This window comes from Alternaria dauci, chromosome 2 (assembly GCF_042100115.1).
Source record: "Alternaria dauci strain A2016 chromosome 2, whole genome shotgun sequence".
NCBI classification, from domain to species: domain Eukaryota; kingdom Fungi; phylum Ascomycota; class Dothideomycetes; order Pleosporales; family Pleosporaceae; genus Alternaria; species Alternaria dauci.
This window is the reverse complement of record NC_091273.1, coordinates 1452682-1473491: the sequence shown is the minus strand read 5'-3', so window position 1 is coordinate 1473491 and position 20810 is coordinate 1452682. Positions and strand designations below refer to the sequence as shown.

The following is a 20810-nucleotide window of genomic DNA, read 5'->3' as shown; positions in this document are numbered from 1 at the left end:
AGATAGACGTTTACTTTAATAATTTAAGTAGTATATCTAGTATACGCCTCTTATAGTAACTACTAACTATCTCCTTTAATTACTTCTCTAGCTTATCTATATATACTAGTAGTATTACCCTTTAGGTCTATTAGATTAGTATTTTCTATCTAATATTATTTTTAAGAGGGGTTACTATCTAGTCTATTAAATTAGTATTTTCTATCTATAGTATTAGTATAGGTAATTCTATTCCTAGGTATAGTACTAATTTAGAGAGTAAGTAATATTAGTCTAAGGAGTTACTTAATAGTATAGTATAACGTAGCTTCTAATAGTCTCTTCTAGAGAATCTAATTATAATAGGGTCTTAGCTACCCCCTTATAGGATAACTAGTAGTATTAGCTATATATTAGAATTACTTCTTTACTAAGTTAAATAGTATCCCTATAGGCTTTACTATTTATATAGGTATTAGAGTATATAAAGATAGTAATATCTTAGTATTAAAGTTTTATCCTCTACGTAGCTAGTAAGACGCTTATAATTAAGTAGTAAATAGAAGTTAATTAATTATTATAAGAAGAGTAGTAAGTGTATTCTATACTATTAAAAGAAAAACTTATAAAAGGTTCTATAAAGGTTTAATATTAGATAGATAGCTAATAGATAATTAATAATTATTTTTTTTACTACCCCCTTAATATAGAGTAGAGGGAGTACTTATAGGAAAGCTTTCTTACTTACTCTATACACTAGTATACTATCTCTATAAAGATAAAACTACTAGTATAAAGGTTTACTACTTTAATATACCTTAGTTTATCTACTTAGAGCTTACCTTTAAATAACTACTAACTAAATTATTTTTATACTTCTATACTATTAGCTTTAGCCTTTATAGACTTTTTTTATTATTATAGTACATTTAGAGACTTTTTTTAAGATAAAGCGCTAACTAGGTAACTATAGGCTTATATAAGCTTATATTTAGTACTACTAGTACGTACGTAGTATATTATAAACGCTAGACACTAAAGATATATAATAGTATTATACATAAACTAGAGACTATAAGACGTAACCTTCTAATATATACGCTATTCTCTACTATCCTCTACTATTTCCGCCCTTTATAACCTTCGCAGCCGCCCTTTATAACTACTACTACCTCTACTACTACTACCTCTACTACTACTACCTCTACTACCCCTTCTTAAGAATAACTAACTAGCTACCTATAGTATAGCTACTACTATCTAATAATTAGCTTTAGTTAGAGGAATATTAGTACTAGTACTATCTACGCCTTATTCTCTTATCCCTATAGTATCTATTTAAATTCCCTCTCCTTAAGCCTAGGATATTAATTATTAATTACCCTCCTAATATTACCTATTTACTATTATAGCTAAGTCTTAGTCTCCTAGCTTAATCCCTTTCCTAATACTAGGATAGTAAGATAGCTAACTATAAGGACTTTACTACTACTAGTATTATTAATCTAGGCCTTATAGATAACCTCCTCTACGTCCTTTAGTATCTATATTCTACTCTTCTTTACTATCTCCTCTACTTTAATATTACTAATATTAGAGGCATTAATAATATTAATATTATCTACTATCTTAGTCTATAGGAGGTAGTAGAACTTAGGTAATTATTTATCTAACTTATTAAGGACTACTCTAGGTAGCTCCCTAGTGTATATAGGGTAGGTATATAGCGTACTTATGAATATATTAATTAGTACCTATCTAGCTAAGGTTTTTAGGCTAGGCTAGAAGACCTCCTAGATAAGGATAAAGAGGAAATATATATATTTATATATAGTATAATTTAATTATATATAGTATAATTTAATTATATATAGTAAGATACTTAAAGTTAGTATTAGTATAAAGGTTAGAAGTAGCTAGGCTTTAATAGAAACGTATAAAATTCTAGGTAAGCTTAATTATAGTAAAGATATTATATCTTCTTCCTTTTATAATATATTATAATTATATTACTAGCTAATACTAGTAATCCCTATTAGGCCTACTAAGGTTTAATAAGTATCTTTTTAGTTACCTTTAGTAAATTTTTTTAACTTTAGTTTTTACGTATAGATGTTAGAGCTTTACTACCCTAAAACACTAATTAGTCTAGCGTTTAAATCGTGTTATTACTTTATCTTTTTTTATTAACTTTTATAACTAATAAGTAGAGGGATAGCTGCTTTCTACTTTTTTAAAGTTTTATTTTAATAATACCCCCCTACTTATAGAAAATAAAAAATTATACTTCTATACTATATATAATTATCCTTACCTTAATACTTATATATAACTATTACTATTAGCTTAGTAAGCTAATACTAATATCTAAGTTTATATAAGTATAGCTAAGGTTATATAGTATATAGGTATTTATACTATAAAAGGTAAAGTCTAGTCTTAATCCTTTAAAAATATTACTCTCTAAGTCTTACTTTATATTAAACTAAATTATTCTTTACTTTCCTTTATATTATATATTATAAATAGGTTATTTAGTAAGTAAGATTATAGTACTTAGGAGGTTATATATATACTATTTAGTTTACTATTAGTATATTACTCTTATACTATTATTAATATTAACTACTACTTAGAAGATACTTAGTTAACTTTATATACTATCTATAAGAGTAATATAAAGAATCTAGACCTAAACTTAGAGAATATACTAACTATTATATAAAGTATAAAGGTTAGCTAAGCTATATAAAAGATATATATTATTTAGATTTCTTACTATACTTTATATATATTAGTAAAGATTATAAGCGCTAACTAAGAGCTAAGCCTTATATACTAAACTATATACTATAGTATAGTACTATTATAGAGCTAGAAGAGTTTACTTAAGTAAAGTTAATATTATATTATTTATTTTAATATATCTAAGATATCTAGATCCTATATAGATAGGTATTTAACTCTTATATAGCTATCTACTAGGCTTACTAAGAAGAATATAAATATAAGGAAAAAAACTTATATACTAATCTTAATCTTAGAGTTAAAGAAAAAAACCTTAATTTAAAGCTTATATAACCCCTAAATAAATCCTCTTTTAATAAACTAGTAAATAGGAGACTAAGCTTAGTAAAGGAATTAGTAAATAAAGATAAGATTAGTAAATAACCTAGTAATAGAGTAAAGGACTAAGGTACTACTAAATATATAGACTCCTTTAGGCTTAATATATAAACTTATTAGCTAAATATAAAAAAGAACTACTTTATAGTAAGGCCTAATACTAAGCCTAATACTAAGCCTAATACTAAGCCTAATACTAAGCCTAATACCTTAGCTAGTACCCTATAGGAGAAGTAGTATATACTATATAATTTAGTTATTAATTACTTCTAAGCTACTCTTAATAGCTACCTATAATTTTTTTTATTTTCTATAAGTAGGGGGGTATTATTAAAATAAAACTTTAAAAAAGTAAAAAGTAGCTATCCCTCTACTTGTTAGTTATAAAAGTTAATAAAAAAAAGATAAAGTAATAACGCGATTTAAACGCTAAACTAATTAGCGTTTTATAGTAGTAAAGCTCTAACGTCTATATTTAAAAACTAAAGTTAAAAAAAATTTACTAAAAGTAACTAAAAAAGACACCTATTAAACCTTAGTAGAGATCTAATAGGGATTACTAATAGCTACTTACTAGTATAGTTATTAGCTTAGTTAGATAGGTAAGGAAGTACTAAGAAGATATACTTAATTAAGTACCCCCTTAGGCCTTAGGGATAAGGCTTATAGTATTATCTTATATTATATTATTAAGAAATTTTAAAACTAAGCCTAAACTATCTTAGTATATTTAGAAGTCTCTTTTTACTTAAAATACCTCTTTATCTATCCCTTATAATTTCTTGTTTTCTGTAAGTGTAGGGGTATCATTAAAATATAACTTTAAAAAAATAAAAAGTAGCTATCCCTCTACTTATTAGTCGCAAAAGTTAATAAAAAAGATAAAGTAATAACGTAGTTTAAATATAGGACTAATTAGCGTTTTATAGTAGTAAAGCTCTAACATCTATACGTAAAAACTAAAGTTAAAATATTTTTACTAAAAGTAACTAAAAAAAGACACCTATTAAACCTTAGGAGGGTATAATAGGGATCGCTAGCTATTAGCTGGCGATGTAATTATAATGTGTTGCGAAGGGGAGAGAGGATATAGTATATTTACTATAACTAAGAGGAGGTTATATAAAAACCTAGCTACTTCTAACCTTTATACTAATACTAACTTATAAGCTTTAATACTATATATAATTATTTTATACTATATATAACTGCCTTATATATAAATACTATAGTAATCCTTAATATATTATACTATAAGAATAATTATACCTTAGTAAGGGAGGTCCTACTTATACTATTTAATAATATAAAAGATCTAAGTATTATATATATTAGTAAGCTACCCCTAAAAGTCTTCTAAGAGTTAGAGGAGTATAAACCTAAGGTCCTTTAGTACTTTTACTATACTAAACCTAATAAGGACCTTATAAGAGAGACTAGGGTTAGCTATATTATAATAGAGGAGAAGGTAGAAGAGACTATAATAATAATCCTAAGGAGGAAGGGGTTTAAGTTAATATTTATTATATATACTAATATACGTTACCTTATTAAGCTTATTAGGTATAGCTACTTAGCTATAATAGCCTTAGGGGTTAGTAAGGAGACTAAAGAGTAGCTATATTAATAAATTATAGATATTAATAAGGTAGTTAAGAAGAGGGATCTAGGTATTATAGAGAGGGAGTTTAAACGTATACTATAGGGTAAGTAAAATAAGGTATAGATAACTATACTACTAGTATTCCTTTAGCTAAAGTTAATTATCTAGTAGTAATAGTATTATAGATAGTATTTAAATAAGGCTATAACTATAACTATAGGGATAGTAAAAAGCTCTAATATCTATTAACTACGCTTAGTATACTAGCTATATAGTTATTTAACTTATAGGTTATAGTTAGTAGTAATATAAGTATTATAAGGAAGGGATATAGTAAGGGTAGGAGTAGGAGTAGGAGTAGCTATAGAGGGTAGAAATAGTAAAGGATAGTATATAAGTTAGAAGGTTACGTCTTATCTCTAGTAAGTGTATAATATTATTATATATCTTTAGTGTCTAGCGTTTATAATATACTATATACGTACTAGTAGTACTAAATATAGGCTTATATAAGCCTATAGTTACCTAGTTAACACTTTATCTTAAAAAAAGTCTCTAAACATACTATAATAATAAAAAAAGTCTATAAAGGCTAAAGCTAAATCTATCCCCTATATTAGGCCTAGCTACACTACCTTAACGTCCCTACTATTACAATTACTACTAATACTACCTAGAGATTAAGCTCTATTATATTATAGTAATTATAGAAATTATAGTAATTATAGTAATAGTTAAAGTTATAATTAAAATTATAATTCTCTTTAAGTAGCTATAAAGCCTAGATATTAGTAGTAGTACCCTTATATATTACTACTATAGCTACTATAGCTACTATAGCTATTAAAGCTATTATACTATACTTATTACTATTATATACTTAAATCCTTCAGCTTTAGCCTTTATAGACCTTTTTTTTATTATTATAGTACGTTTAGAGACTTTTTTAAGATAAAGTACTAACTAAGTAACTATAGGCTTATACTTATATTTAGTATAGCTAGTATATATATAGTATATTATAAACGCTAAATACTAAAGATATATAATAGTAATAAGTTATACGTAGACTAAAGACTATAAGATATAACTTTCTAATATATATATTATCCTCTACTATCCTCTACTATCCTTTACTATCCTCTACTATCCTTTACTATTTCTACCCTTTATAACCTTTATAACTACCTTTTATAATTACTACTACCTTTACTACTACTACTACCTTTTCTTAAGAATAACTAACTAGCTACCTATAGTATAGCTACTACTATCTAATAATCAGCTTTAGTTAGAGGAATATTAATATTAATAGTATCTATACCTTATTCTCTTATCCTTATAGTATCTCTTTAAACTCCTTCTCCTTAAGCCTAAGATACTAGTCTTTAAGCGCTCTTTTAATATTAATAGCTTAGTAGTATAGCTATCTCTTAGTCTCTTTACTCTACTTACTAAAGGTTAGGTAGGTAAGGTAGCTAAATATAAAGAGATTAATAAAGTAGTAGGTATTAGTATAGATAATCTCCTTATACTTTATAACCCTCTTTAGATACTATATTCTAGTCTACTTATAAGTTACTTTTATAATAATATTACTAACCTTAAACCTCTTAATAAGGTACTAGCTAAGAGATTTACTATTACTAAGGATTTAAAGTATAAGAGGTATTTACTCCTTTAGCTCTTTATTAACTCTTAAATTTAGTTCTTAAGTATATATAAGGTTTATATTATTTATATTTAATAAGTTAAGGGGCTCTTTACTAGAGAGGGTATACTAGCCTAGCTAAATAGATATAATAAGTTACATTAAGGGATATATAGTATTTATATATAGTATAATTTAATTATATATAGTATAATTTAATAATCTATAGTAAGATACTTAAAGTTAGTTTTAGTATAAAAGTTAGAAGTAGCTAGGCTTTTATAGAAATTTATTAAATTCTAAGTAAGCTTAATTATAGTAAAGATACTATATCCTCCTCTTTTTAAAATATATTATAATTATATTACTAGCTAATACTAGTAATCCCTATTAGACCTCTACTAAGGTTTCTAATAGGTATCTTTTTTAGTTACCTTTAGTAAATTTTTTTAACTTTAGTTTTTATATATAGACGTTAGAGCTTTACTACTATAAAATACTAATTAGTCTAGCGTTTAAATTATATTATTACTTTATCTTTTTTATTAACTTTTATAACTAATAAGTAGAGGGATAGCTACTTTTTACTTTTTTAAAGTTATATTTTAATAATACCCCCCTACTTTTAGAAAATAAAAAATTATACTAATAAATCCTAGATATTAATAAGGTAGTTAAGAAGAGGGATCTAGGTATTATAGAGAGGGAGTTTAAATATATAGTATAGGGTAAGTAAAATAAGGTATAGATAACTATACTACTAGTATTCCTCTAGCTAAAGTTAATTATCTAGTAGTAATAGTATTATAGATAGCGTTTAAATAAGGCTATAACTATAACCATAGGGATAGCTAAAGGAGGTTATAGTTAGTAGTAATATAGATATTATAAGGAAGGGACGTAGTAGGGGTAGCTACGAAGGGTAGAAATAGTAAGATTTTTTTTATTTTCTATAAGTAGGGGGGTATTATTAAAATAAAACTTTAAAAAAGTAGAAAGCAGCTATCCCTCTACTTATTAGTTATAAAAGTTAATAAAAAAAGATAAAGTAATAATATAGTTTAAATACTAGATTAATTAGTATTTTATAAAGGTAAAGCTCTAATATCTATATATAAAAATAAAAGTTAAATAAATTTACTAAAGGTAATAAAAAAAAAGATACCTATTAAACCTTAGGAGGGCTTATTAGGAATTACTAGCGATTAGCTAGTTATATAATTATAATATATTATAAAGAAGAGAGAGGATATAGTAAATTTACTATAACTAAGAAGGGTTATATATAAACCTAGCTACTTCTAACCTTTATACTAATACTAACTTATAAGCTTACTAATAATACTATATATAATTAAATCCTATATAATTAAATTATATATAAATACTATAGATTTCCTCTAGATCTTTATTTAGGAGGTCTTCTATTATAGCCTATAAACCTTAACTAGACTAGTACTAATTAATCTATCTATAAGTATATAATATACTAGCCTTATATATACTTAGGAGCTACCTAAGGGGGTCTATAATAAGTTAAATAAGTAATTACTAAAGTTCTACTATATATTCTAGGATAGTAGAGTATCTAAGAGGGATTAGATTAATACCTATATTAGTAATATTATTATAGAAGAGACTATTAAGAAGAGGAGGATATAAATATAGTAAAAGGTTAGGGAGCTTAGGTATAAGGCTTAGCTTAATAGGTGCTATAGCTATAAGCTCTTTATATTTAGCTATATCTTTCTCCTTAACTAGGGGGGCTTTAGGTAGGAAGCCTAGGCCTAGCTATATAGGTAAGTAGTTAATATTAAATAGGTAATAGAGGATTAATATCCTAGGCTTAAGGAGAGGGAATTTAAATAGATATTATAAGGATATAAGAATATAGTATAGATAGTACTACTATTAATATTCCTCTAGTTAAAGTTAAAAGTGTAGTAGTAGCTATAGGTAGTTATTCTTAGGAAGGGGTAGAGGTAGTAGTAGTAGAGGTAGTAGTAGTAGTAGTAGTTATAAAGGGCGGCTACAAAGGTTATAAAGGGTAGAAATAGTAAAGGATAGTAGAGGATAGTATATAAGTTAGAAGGTTATATCTTATAGTCTCTAGTCTATATATAATACTATTATATATCTTTATATCTAGCGTTTATAATATACTACGTATATACTAGTAGTACTAAATATAAGTATAAGCCTATAGTTACCTAGTTAGCGCTTTATCTTAAAAAAAGTCTCTAAATGTACTATAATAATAAAAAAAGTCTATAAAGGCTAAAGCTAAGTAGAAATAGTAAAGGATAGTATATAAGTTAGAAGGTTACGTCTTATAGTCTCTAGTCTATATATAATACTATTATATATCTTTAGTGTCTAGCATTTATAATACACTACGTGTATACTAGCTGTACTAAATATAGGCTTATATAAGCCTATAGTTACTTAGTTAATACTTTATCTTAAAAAAGTCTCTAAATATACTATAATAATAAAAAAAAAGTCTATAAAGGCTAAAGCTAAAATAATATTATATATAATAACCTTTATATTAAAGATACTAGAGTTACTAGAGTTACTAGATATACTAGATATATTAAAGTATAGTAGTTAAGAGAAGAAAATTTAAGTTACTTAAATATTTCTTTATTCTTAAGTACTATAGTTATAAGCCTAGATATAAGCTATAAACTATAGTTTAAAAACTCCTCTTCCCCCTAAACTCCTCTTCTCCTTAATATTACTATAATTATTTAGAACTACTTAAAGTTTAGGGCTTTAGCTTTAACCTATCTATTATTAAATATATATAGCTATATATAGTAAAACTAAGTATTTAAGAACTATACCTTTATTATAATATATTATAGTATCTTTTTATAGTATTATACTTATATCTTTTACTAATATATTTATTATTTAAATAGAGAGGATAGTAGTAGAGGGGGTAGGAGTAGAGGGGGTAGAAGTAGGACTATAGTAGTAGGTTAAGCCTTATTATCGTAGTATTCTATTCTTAACTTAGTAAGTACCTTTAGATAGTTATAGTATATTAAAATACTATTAAAACTTATTTAGGGCTATATTAGTAAGGTATATAATAAGTTAGTAATAGAGTTATAATTCCTAAAATAGGTAACTAAGGATAAATCTTAGTTAATTAACCCTAACCTAGAACTATAAGATTTAATAGATTGCGAGGGTAAACTAATTTTCAGTGTCCTATGGTCGTATGTGGAAGAAAGAGCCGTGATTAATGATCATATTATAGAGGCGTATAGACGTGGTAGGCATGCAGACGGCGATATGCCCCCCTGCTCGTTAGCGCGATGAATCAGCAGGATATGTTCGACTTGATACCAGCCAGCATATAGGTACCCAGTGATCGCAGAGTGTAAGAACAGGCTGCGTAGATCCAGACAACCGTTAGTCTCTTCTGTTGTGATGGTGGTGGTGCTTCTTCGTGTAGAATTGCGTCAACGCTGTGGCTAGCTCGCGTTCCAACGACGGGCCAAGAGTTAAGGAAGATACAGGTCTGAAGACTGCCGCGCTGCTAGAGATCTTGGACATCAAGTCAGTGTTGAAGATGAAGATGAACGCGGCATGGAGAACCCCTTGGTGGCGCAGCAACCAATGAAGCCAGGTATGACGTTTAGCGCGGGAGCTTGGCCGCCGTTCCCTTGCAACGTCTCGTCGCAGGCCCGACATTGCGCAACACCAAACATACTCCCGAGCTCTGTCCTAACAAGCTCCATTTCCCATCTCATCTCATCCGCCTCCTCCCCAGCCCGTTGCGCGAAGTCGTCAAAGTGCGGTTCCCACACCTCGCCGGTCAATCATCCGCCATGGATTTCTCAGACATCTTGTAAGTACAGCTGGAGCTAGGCAGCGGTTTCCGACAGAGGCATTGGGCGCTTAGAAATGTCGAGAGCGAAAGCTAATTCACGATTTTGTAGTCGCATGGTGAATTTCGCCGTTGCGGTATTCGTGGTCCTCGGTGGTATCGCGAAGTTGTTCCCGTTCGACGACTTGTGAGTGCACCTGGCGCGTCATTCTCCATCCGGTTCCGTTGCGTCGACATTCGAGTGGGTAGAACAGTGAGATGGCACACCATGCCTTGACGATCGAGCCGCGATGAGCGTGTGTGGACTTTGGAGATGGGCGCAGGCTGGACAATGTTGAGAACTGCCGCTAGCTTGGTCCACACACGTCTCGGCGTGCGTACGGTTAGAGCACTATACATGCGAGCTTGCGCATTTGCGAGGGTGTACAAAGAGCACGCGAGCTTTGAGGGTTGCATAACTGCTCTTATGCAACCTTGAGTTGGCGGCGCTGTACAAAACTTTAGATCGCGTTACCTAGGAAAGCGCTGACAGTCCCTAGCTCTCACATCATTCTCGGTGTATATCTGATAATATTCGGTCTTGGTACGTTCGGCGGCCTCGTACTACCACATGCCACTAACAAACAACAGGAACCGCTCTACTCGAGTTCCAGATTCCCCAGCAAGTGGCACGCTATGCCTCTTTTATGTTCTCTTTCCTCGGCCGCGGTATCTTCTACATTTTCATCGGCTCGGTTATCGTGGGTGAGCGCTGGTTCCGCATTGTGCCCGGCACCATTGTCGGCATCATTGGTGTGGGCTACGCTGCTCTAGAGTTCATTCCTTCCATTGAGCCTCCAGCGAACATGCGGTAAGATATCAACGCTGCTTGGAAATATTCTGCGTGTGGTACTAACGACGTTACAGCGACGCCGACGCTGGCTGGGGTGCCGAGCAAGTCTAAGTTCGCAATCTGTAGACAAGAGGATGGCGGTTGAGGATTCCTCGTACAAGAACGCTTGTCTGGTTTTTGGACCTCGGCATGAGACCGTCGTGCGGTTTCTGTGTACTAGCCCAAGTATCGCATATTACGGATTGGAGTTGCCCACAGTTGCGTCTACGGATGTCAACAAGGTGGTCTGAGTATGTCTTTTTGGATCCCATTGGTTGGTCCGGTGATCCCATCGAGGTTTTGGTTACACAGGTGGAGAAAGCCTTGGAGAGAGAGTCGATGTATGATAGGTTATCTGATTCAAACGAGGCTGTGGTCGTCACACGTGTTCGCTTGTCTGTCTAGTGTCCGCAGTGCATGGAGCGAGGATAGACTACTGGTACTTGCATTTCTGCTAGTGTATCGTTCCGGGAAGGGCTACGTTGAGCAATTGTCAAGATTTAGTGTGATGTTGCTGTTGCTGCGATAGTAGGTAACGTTGACGCGATGTTGGTTGTGTCGTCCACCCTGTGATTGGTGCCAGCTGTGCATGAGTAGCGTGCGGAGCAGCAACCATTACAAATCGCTAGTCGTAGGCGAGGCGGATCCTCATCCGCTGACAGCTGGTTTATCGCAAGGCTCAGGTGGAGTCCAAGCCTGATGGAGCCGAGTTTTCCTTTTTCTTGCCGCCGAGCATATGTATCGGAGATAAGGACGCCCGGCCTGCATTTTAGAATGAATGTACCTGAGTGATGGTTGGCCCCGCCTGCAAGCACGCGCATGTGTAAGTCCAAAGTCGAATTGTCTTCACTACTTCTGAGCTCGTCTGTTGCCTATAGTCGCCGTGAACGTGCTTTCAGGGTTGTCGCGCTAAATCTCGGCTTAGAATAGCAACGCCTTGATTGGCCACCACCTCCTATTCACCGCCTAAGAATTCCAGCTTGTACCGCACCAGCATCGCCAGACCCAGTAAGCACCTTGCGCAGAATTATGACGACGGAGATCCCGAGCCCACCTGATATCCTCCCGAGCTAGACCCGTCCTTCTTAAAGTTATCTGCCAGCCATCGGTGTGCTACACCCCTCAAATATTGTGTACAAAGGCCCGAAGTCGCGCAAACCACACCAAGTCACGTTAGCGCCTGCTCCAGATTAACCTACACTTTCATCGGATATCAGATTAAGCCGATAGCGACGTCCGGACATCTGTTTGGATCGACAACTTGCACATCCCCGGACTCGCGGGCTCTATTTACAAAAATTTAGGCAACAGTGCATCACTACAACCCTGAACTCATCTTCTAGAGACACGTACCTTGGATCAATCAGACGCTGCCCTATGGCACATCCTCCAGGGAGCGGAGGCACGTCTTTGGCCCCAACCCCGACACATCCGCATCATTTATCACGAGAAACGAGCAGAGACGAGCTGGAGATGGCTGAGAGTCTACGGTTACTCAACCAGGCCCATGAGCACCACAGGCCGAGGACAGAAGATCCATCTCAGGAACAGCAACAGATTCAGAGCCAGGGAGACGAAAGATCCGAGATATACCACTCGCTCGAGGATGCGGTGCCCATCTCAGAGGAGCCGACGACACCGGCAACTTCAGCGTCGCTACAGCTGCCGAACATGAACTACGATGCATCCAACGCGCCTGTCACCGGACAAGTCTGTAGGTACGTTGTCTGCGATTTTACCGTGTGCTTGCCACCAGTCCCTTGATTGCAGTTGAAACCAGATCCGCAGGCAAGACGCTAACGGACCGAAGCAACTGCAAAACGACACAAACGCCGCTTTGGCGCCGATCCCCAGCTGGGGAAACTGTGTGCAACGCATGCGGTTTGTACATGAAGGCGCGGAATCAATCTCGTCCAGTGAACCTGAAACGGAACACTCAGACTCAACCGATTATGCCCGTGCACCAAAGTCCAACGCCGGGCCCAGGTGACGGCAACGGGACGTCCCCCGGAAACCTTGCGGCTTCGCCCCGAGTAGCAACTTATGTTGCTGCGGACCAGATGACCGCAGGTACATGTCCTGGTGGGGGTCGATGTAATGGTACGGGTGGTCAGCAGGGCTGCAGTGGCTGTCCAGCGTTCAACAACCGCGTATCGAAGACGGCGAAGTTTGCGTTGGCTCAGGCAAATGCAACTTCGAGCGACGGTACGAATAGTGCAGATGCTACGTCCAGTGCAGCGGCAGCAGGTTCTACCAGTGCTATCCCTGCGTGCCAAAATTGCGCAACTACAATCACACCACTATGGAGACGGGATGATGCTGGCCATATAATATGTAACGCTTGTGGTGAGTTTACATTCGTGGGGCTACTCTTCAACTGAGCCGCGATAGCTAACTCCAGGTTGAAGGACTTTACTACAAGCTCCATGGAACACATCGTCCCGTCGCGATGAAGAAGCAAGAAATTAAGCGTCGGAAACGAGTCGTCCCAGCCGGCGATACTAGCTCTCAAGCCACACCGTCGGTGGCCGATTACTCTCCACCACAGCGCCCGTCCCAAACCCCCGCATTCGAGCATTCTGTTTCTCCAGACCCGTCCATGGCAATCGAGTCTAGGGAAGACTACACACCCGAACCTCCTAGAGGACCTATCGCTGTCGACTTTACTCACTATTACGGTAACGCATCAGTCACCTCTAATCCTGTGACCCTTGTACCCAACATGCAACCCAATGCGCCATCACCCCGGAAACGCAGCCGCAGTGCCACCATGGACCCAGAAGAAACTGCAAACCCGATGCCCCACCGTCCAAACGCAATTTCTTCGATACTGAACCCATCTCAAGCTGATGCGGACGCAAAAATCGACCCTACACTTTCCGTGCCTCTACGCCCGAGTGCCGGCACATCACCGAATCCAGGAATGTCGCAAGAAGAGAAGGCAGCTAGGAGGGAGAGACTAAGGAAAGAGGCAGAAGCCATGAGGCAAGAATTGGCGAGAAGGCAGAAAGAACTAGATGAATTGGAAAATGATTGAGGCGTCAAGGCAAAATTAAGGAAAATATCACGAAGTACACGTGTTTGGAGAAGAGCAGTTGTGTTAAAAGTGGTACTGCTAAACTGGGCAGGGACGAACTATCACTACATGTAGAAGCTTTGGGGTCTTGGATGGCGACCGCCGGCGTTCTATATCATACCTCCATGCCTATCCCCCGCTCAGGGATACAAGGCGTTGTTCTGGAGGCCAAGGAATTACGGACTAGCGGATGCCAGAATAGCAGAATCAGTAAGACTGTGGGCTTGGCACTATAGCCCAACCACGTGATCACTTTCGCAATGCCTCGGATGCTGAGATCATTTATTAATCTAAATCGGCTAACATTTCCAGCCCATTTTGTTGTGGGGTCTTCAAGCTCGAATGGTACGACTGGGGCTTCAAGTGTGATAGACGATAAACAGACACAATGTCTTCCGACCACAGACGATAAACCAGCGCATACGTTGCATCGATATGAACAGTTTTTGTCCACATGTACACACCTCGAAAGCTGTTCGAATAATAATCAGACACCGAGCCGTACGGTGGTGCGGATCCGATGTAGAAACATCTCCGCATCCATGCCGCATTCCTTGGCAGATTACGCAATAGTGATCTTTGCTATCGTTTCCATGTAGCGAAGGGCAGTGATAAGGTGTGTGTATAGTAAACGTCTCTCGATCTGATGCGGAGGTCCTTGAGAAAACATGGGACTGAGCAAGGTCACTTCAAATCCGAAATTCTAAAGAAGAGATACATGCGAAGACCGCGACCAGACTAGGAATAGTTCCTTGCTTTGAAGGTCCCTCACTCCAGTGAACGTCTACACTGTGTTGAGATTCATATTCTTTGCAGACTGGTTGTTGAGCTATACACGCGGTGGACGCAGTGTGAAGGTTGCGCCACCTCGATGCCATACTCGATCTGCTAGCAGAAATTTACAACTTTTGATGAGATGGGTCGTTTTCTTCGCAGTTGACTTTATTATCGAAATCTTCTCACTAGAGCTGCACTCCGTGATTCGCTTGTGAAATATCTTCGAGTGACATTATTTGCTGCTGCACAGCTGCAGTTGCATTAGTTGATTGTCAGTCCAGCCATATATCTGCAGTACCAGTATCTCATGTCTTCGTCTTAATTTTCCGGACCATTCCGTTCGACAGAGAGGACCACGCTACCTCCCATGAACAAGGAACCTTCATATCACGGCAAGAAGTTGCGGAATCGGGAACATAGTTACCTATCTATCGGTATACTTCACTCACGCGCGGCCACTTACCGAATATGCACTTTTCGGTCCTTCTCCATTTATTGGCTTACCCAAACTCGTTTACCTCTCGATTCCGCTTCCAGCTTTGTCGCAAGCGGCTGCGATATTCAGGTTCACGAGAAAAAACAACTGGAGATGCTATATGATCTTCTCTTCGAAATATGTTCGGGCCGTGCCGTAGAACAAAGATCAACAGGCACCCGTGGACGTTGATCTTTATTGAACCGTTGAGATGCTGATAGGCAACGAACCTTGGGTCGACAAAAGTCAGTATTGACCTGCGACGTCCAAGAGAAACGCTTTACAAGTGACGACTATAGTTGGCAAGGTGGATGCTGCAGCTCGGTTGACTTTGCCGGGGAGGCAGGATGGGGACCAGTGCGGAGCAAGGGCGCCATGGCCGTATATTGTCAGCGGAGGAAGACATCCAGTCAAGGGCTGCATAATCCCGTAGGAGTCTCAGCAAACCTTGTGAGACCCGCCTGTAGGCGATGGAAGGACAGAAACTGTCAAGCAAACCTGAGTGGTTCAACAGCGACACAAAAGGAGTAACGTCGAACCCTCACGAGACCATGAGTACAGCTTAATCCCCATCAATGCAAGCAGCAGAACTAGCGACCGACGTATTCCCACCACCATCTACTAGCATCGTTAATTCGGGTTACACTTCACTGCCACTTCGCGCCTTGCCCGCCCATTGGCTGGCTTCAAAAGCCGCGATTCTACCTACAATCCACAGTGTCCTACCACAATTACCTGAAGCAGCGATGCATCAAAGCATCTTGGTTTCGAGACACGATTATGGATCGAAAGACCATGAGCGAACGGCTTTGTATGCCGTTGTCCCAATCGGGTCGGCCAACAGGGGTGGCTGACAGATACGGGATCGGCGATGAGCAGGAGCGTTGGAAGTCGAGTCACGCAACGATGAAGACGGCTGTTGAGACGAGTCGTTTTGTTAAGCAAACATTTGCAGGTACCTGCGGTGCATCTACATACTCGACCAGTTCAATTTTCCAGTAGTCTTCGCTTGATTGTTGTGGTGAAAAGCCAGTGTACTAGAGGTTGCATTTCGTTGCTGCGCTATCCCTGCTACCCAGCTAGCGCCAGGGTCCAGATCATTCCGCGGAGTGCCGATCTGCGTGATGAATGTAAATGTGCCCGTACCTTTTTACAGCTGCCCAACATGCTATTGTGTTATTAGTGAGGCCCGAAGCAACTCGGCAGGACGCAGCTGCAGCTCTGCAAAGAGTTGACAGAAATAGGCTCGATTGAATTTTCGTTACGGGGCATGGTGCAGGGCGTATAACGTCAGACTTACGAAACCGTGCCTGAACGTGGCCTGCGGCATGTGCCATCCGGCTACGTCTGTACAGGCACGGCCCGAGAATGATAGCCTTATGCGTGAACCGAAAAGTTCAGTCTAGAATCTGGCGGCAGAAAAGCCTAGAAGAAGTCGGGTGGTTCGCGTCTTGGGCTATGAAACAGGCAACCTGAAGGCATATTTGGAAAGAAGAGCACACGTTGTTGGACACTGGATCACTCTCAGCCACCCAAGAGACATGAGTCTGACTAAGTCGAGTTTCAATATGAAAAGGGACTGCTGTTCTCTCGCTCATCCTGTAGGAAGCGGTTGCATGCGCTCTCTCGCCATCAATTCTTACTGGCTGACTTGACTGCTATACTGATCAAGGATGGTGAGTGGCGTACGAGAGGGCTCGCAACCGAGCCAATTCGAAGAAGCCCAGCATAAAATCTGCACGCTTGGTCCAGTTCGGTGTGAATCGCAAGCATCGATGCCCGTGAAAGGAGGCAGTCACTGACAGCTCACGCATAGTCGGGCGAGCTGTTGCAAGAGTATCGGGGTAATCTGCTATGTCTGCGCACGGATGGGGAACGAGGCGTATGGGTGGGTTCAGATATCCATCTCCACAGCCTGGTGTGCTGGCCATGAATGGCTTTTGGCCAGCGAACGATTTGCTCAAAACCAAAGTAGAGGCTGTGGACTGCATGTTTGGTGCATTTGTTAGCAACACTACAGGGTTAACGAAGCGACCGCATAAGCAGCTTTCCTTGCGCACCAAGGCGCATGCAAAGGCGTCGACTGCTTGGTAGTGCAGAGCAGCGGATGTAAAGATGCAGTTGAGCTAGTGTAGAGTGGTCGAACGAGGCTGCCCTTTGAACCGACGCGGGCAGGGCGTATAGTACTGCCCGTTCGGGATGGCGCTGAAATAGGCTAAACGGCAGGGGGTGTGAGAAATTCGTGAATATCCAAACTGTCGGGCCGCCACTTGATTGCAGTTGGACGGGACGGCAAGTATTTCGCAAAAATGGCCGCAGAGAGGTGGAGTGAGGCGAAGTGATCGTCAGGCCGAAGAGTTGAGGATTGGCGACATGTTGATGTGCGCCATTTAACGCATCGCGCACGTGTTGCGGATACGGCAGGAACGGCGCATCGGTTTCTAGCAAGCTGCCGCCCCCCAACCCAGCGTTTCACCCAAGGGACCCCGATCGACGGATGCTGTGGTGTTCGTCCGGAGAATAGCTCCCTGGAAGTCGGGCCTAATGGAGTCGATGTTGACTTACCTCTCTCCTGATCGACTTCCCCTCTTTCTGTCGGGATGTGCTCCCTGAAACGGCCGTGCAGAGGTAGCGTCCTATCTGTGGTAATCTGCATCCAATGGCGGCGCCCGGGCAAGGCTCGCGAGTCGAAACACCACGCGATTATGGCTCCAAGGAGATGATCACTGGCATTGCGACGCCGCTGGTAGCCGATGGCTGTCGAGGATGCAGCGCAAAGGGAAGACGATTGTGATGGAAAAAGACAAAGGTGGGCTGCGAGTAGAGATGAATTATGTTCATAGAAGGTAGGTAAAGTTAAACGACCCTAAAAGCTGTCAAAGAGAAAATAAGGAAATCTTTTGACTCCCAGAAGCGTGCTGCATGGTGCCTCTCTCTGGCATGCCGACAGGAGGAAATACAGAGTACCGATCAAAATGCCATAAAGAAATCGGTCTAGATAGATGAAGGCGAATACGAAGAGCGCCACCAGATAGGAAAGATGGAGTCGATACCAGGAGTAGAGGTAGGGTGTTCGGAGGCGCATCCAGCAGACGTGAATCCGTTACCCCGTAATGTGAGCCCAAAGTGACAGTATCGAAGAGAAGGTGTACTGGCAGTACGCAACAGCAGCATCGCGTGTGTTTTCTTTCTGCTGGACCAAGCAGCACCGCCAATGGCCAGGGCGGGTGACCGAACCCAGCGGTGTAGGTATCTCTCTGACCGCGAGCGCGACAGCAACAACGACGACAGCGGCTCCCCATGTCCTTACATTACTGAGCATCCACAGCATCCCTTCTTCTCTGCCTGGTCATCCGTGTCGAATGTCGTCTTCTGGGGCCCGTTGCCGTTTGAGCCAGGGGCGCCTGTGTATGAGGACATTTCCTTGTTGTATCTGCGGATTTCTCGGACAATGTCGTAGAAGGCGTTGTCGACGTTGATGCGGGATTTGGCCGACGTCTCGATGAATTTGCAGCCAAAGTTCCGCGCCAGAGTCTGGCCCTCTGTGCAGGGTTAGTATATGCAGGTGGAAAGGGCAAGGGATGCAGCAGGCAAACGCACCTTGTGTCGATACTTGCCTCTCGCCGTCGAGATCGCACTTGTTGCCGACGACAATCATGGGGAAGTAGTCCTTGTCCTTTACTCTCAGGATTTGTTGCTGGAATGTCATAATCTCCTCGAAGCTCTGCCTGTCGGTTATCGAGTAGACGAGCAGGAAGCCCTCTCCTGTGCGCATGTACTGCTCGCGCATGGCCGAGTACTCCTCCTGTCCGGCGGTGTCGAGCACATCGAGCAGGGCGACCTCGTCGTCAATGACACACTGCTTGCGGTACGAGTCTGCGAGGGGGCGTGTTAGTGTGCTTATCGCGCCAAAGGGTGCGTGTGTGTGGAGTGCTCACCCTCGATGGTCGGGTCGTACTCGTCTACGAAGTGGCTCTGGATCAGCTGGATGGTCAAACACGACTTTCCGACTCCACCGCCGCCGACTACCACGAGCTTGTATTCTCGGAGAAACTGGCGCGGGTTAGCAAGGGGGGGTGTGCGCGGGCGGAGCGGGCGATGGACAGGCGCCTACCTTTGATGCCATTGTGAGTGTGAGTGAGGTGCCGGACGATGGTGTAGGTCGCAGGCGATGATGGATGGTGTATTAGGTACCAGCAAGGATGAGGGAGGCGATCAAGGGAAGGGAAATGCCGTCGTGTTGTGGCGATGCGACGCGCGCTGTCAAGGCGTTTTGATGCAAGGGCGGCGGTGACGGCCGTCGGGTCGGGGGTATTATCAGCAGCGAGAGAAATGGGGCCAGGAGAGCTCGTCGCGGTGGCAGAGAAGGACGGGAGCGAGCACAGAGCAGAGCAGAGCAGAGCAGAGCAGTGCAGAGCAGCAGAGCAGAGCAAAAACGACCTTCTAGCTTGCTCTGGGGCCTTGAAGGAGGAAGGGCTAGGACATGGGCTTGGGCGCGGCTTTGGCGCTAATGTCGCCGTGCATAGGCCTACCTTCCAACCAAAAGAGGAGCACAGCGAGCCACCCGTCTCCACCACGACGCCCGCTCCAATGCACGCTGAATAGCCTTGGGCGTTTGCCTGCGTCGAAGCCCGCCTCCCCCATTTGCTGCCGCCGCTCTGCCTGCCGGCCTGCATGCATCCCATGCCCCCCCCCTCGCACTGTACTGTGCAAAGCGGCGGCACTGGACACACTCTAGAAACACCGCATGGGCCGCCAGTCTCCGACGCTTCCCTGCGATCCCAGCGCCCGACGCCACGAGGCACGGAGTACCTGATGCCCTCGCACGAACCACTACTGTGCACCAGGCATGCCACAACTGAGTTCCACGCCATCCCAAGGCCAACTGCAGAGCAATATATTCACTCCCACGGGAACACCGTCGCTCGCCTCCGCGCTTGCCCTCGTGCATTCACTCCAATCGCCTCCGCTCCCGTGCATGTGACTATCCGAGCATGCGGGTGCTTCACCTCGAGCACACGCACACGCACACACGGCGACCGTGGTTGCTTGGGGTCCCTCACACGAGCGGGGTCGGCGGCTTATCACATCGCCATGCACGCGAGCCTTGCCCCGACGACGACGACGACCTTGTCATGGTCATCATGACACCTAATTTCATTGACAGCTGGAAAAGCAAATCCTTCTGTACCGCACAATCTCTGCCCGCTGTCCATCTATCCCTCCCTCGTATCAAGGGTCCAGCGAGGGCGCCCAGCTCCCGGTCGCACGCCACTAGGCTGCTTCTCGAACATGTGTAGAAGCCTGCCGCACAGTTCGCTGATACCCGCCTGTTCCAACATCATCGTCGTCATCTTCATCACAGGCACTCACTCCATTCTGACACACACTTCTCGCGTCTCCACTTT

General features: G+C 40.5%; 3 protein-coding genes across 3 annotated transcripts; 2 read left to right on the top strand and 1 right to left on the bottom strand.

Moving 5' to 3' along the window:
* Positions 1-10204: 10204 nt before the first annotated feature.
* ACET3X_002542 (uncharacterized protein) lies at positions 10205-11146 on the top strand (the record flags this gene model as incomplete). Its single annotated transcript, XM_069449296.1, has 5 exons — positions 10205-10224; positions 10316-10390; positions 10743-10786; positions 10834-11053; positions 11110-11146. 5 exons carry the CDS (start codon positions 10205-10207, stop codon positions 11144-11146), a joined length of 396 nt encoding a protein of 131 aa, XP_069309089.1.
* Positions 11147-12745: 1599 nt separating this feature from the next.
* ACET3X_002541 (uncharacterized protein) lies at positions 12746-14111 on the top strand (the record flags this gene model as incomplete). Its single annotated transcript, XM_069449295.1, has 3 exons — positions 12746-12792; positions 12885-13420; positions 13483-14111. The coding sequence occupies 3 exons, from the start codon at positions 12746-12748 to the stop codon at positions 14109-14111; spliced, it is 1212 nt and encodes a 403-aa protein (XP_069309088.1).
* A 4597-nt stretch (positions 14112-18708) lies between these two features.
* ACET3X_002540 (uncharacterized protein) lies at positions 18709-19528 on the bottom strand (the record flags this gene model as incomplete). Its single annotated transcript, XM_069449294.1, has 4 exons — positions 18709-18944; positions 19003-19278; positions 19341-19455; positions 19517-19528. 4 exons carry the CDS (start codon positions 19526-19528, stop codon positions 18709-18711), a joined length of 639 nt encoding a protein of 212 aa, XP_069309087.1.
* Between the last annotated feature and the right edge of the window lie 1282 nt (positions 19529-20810).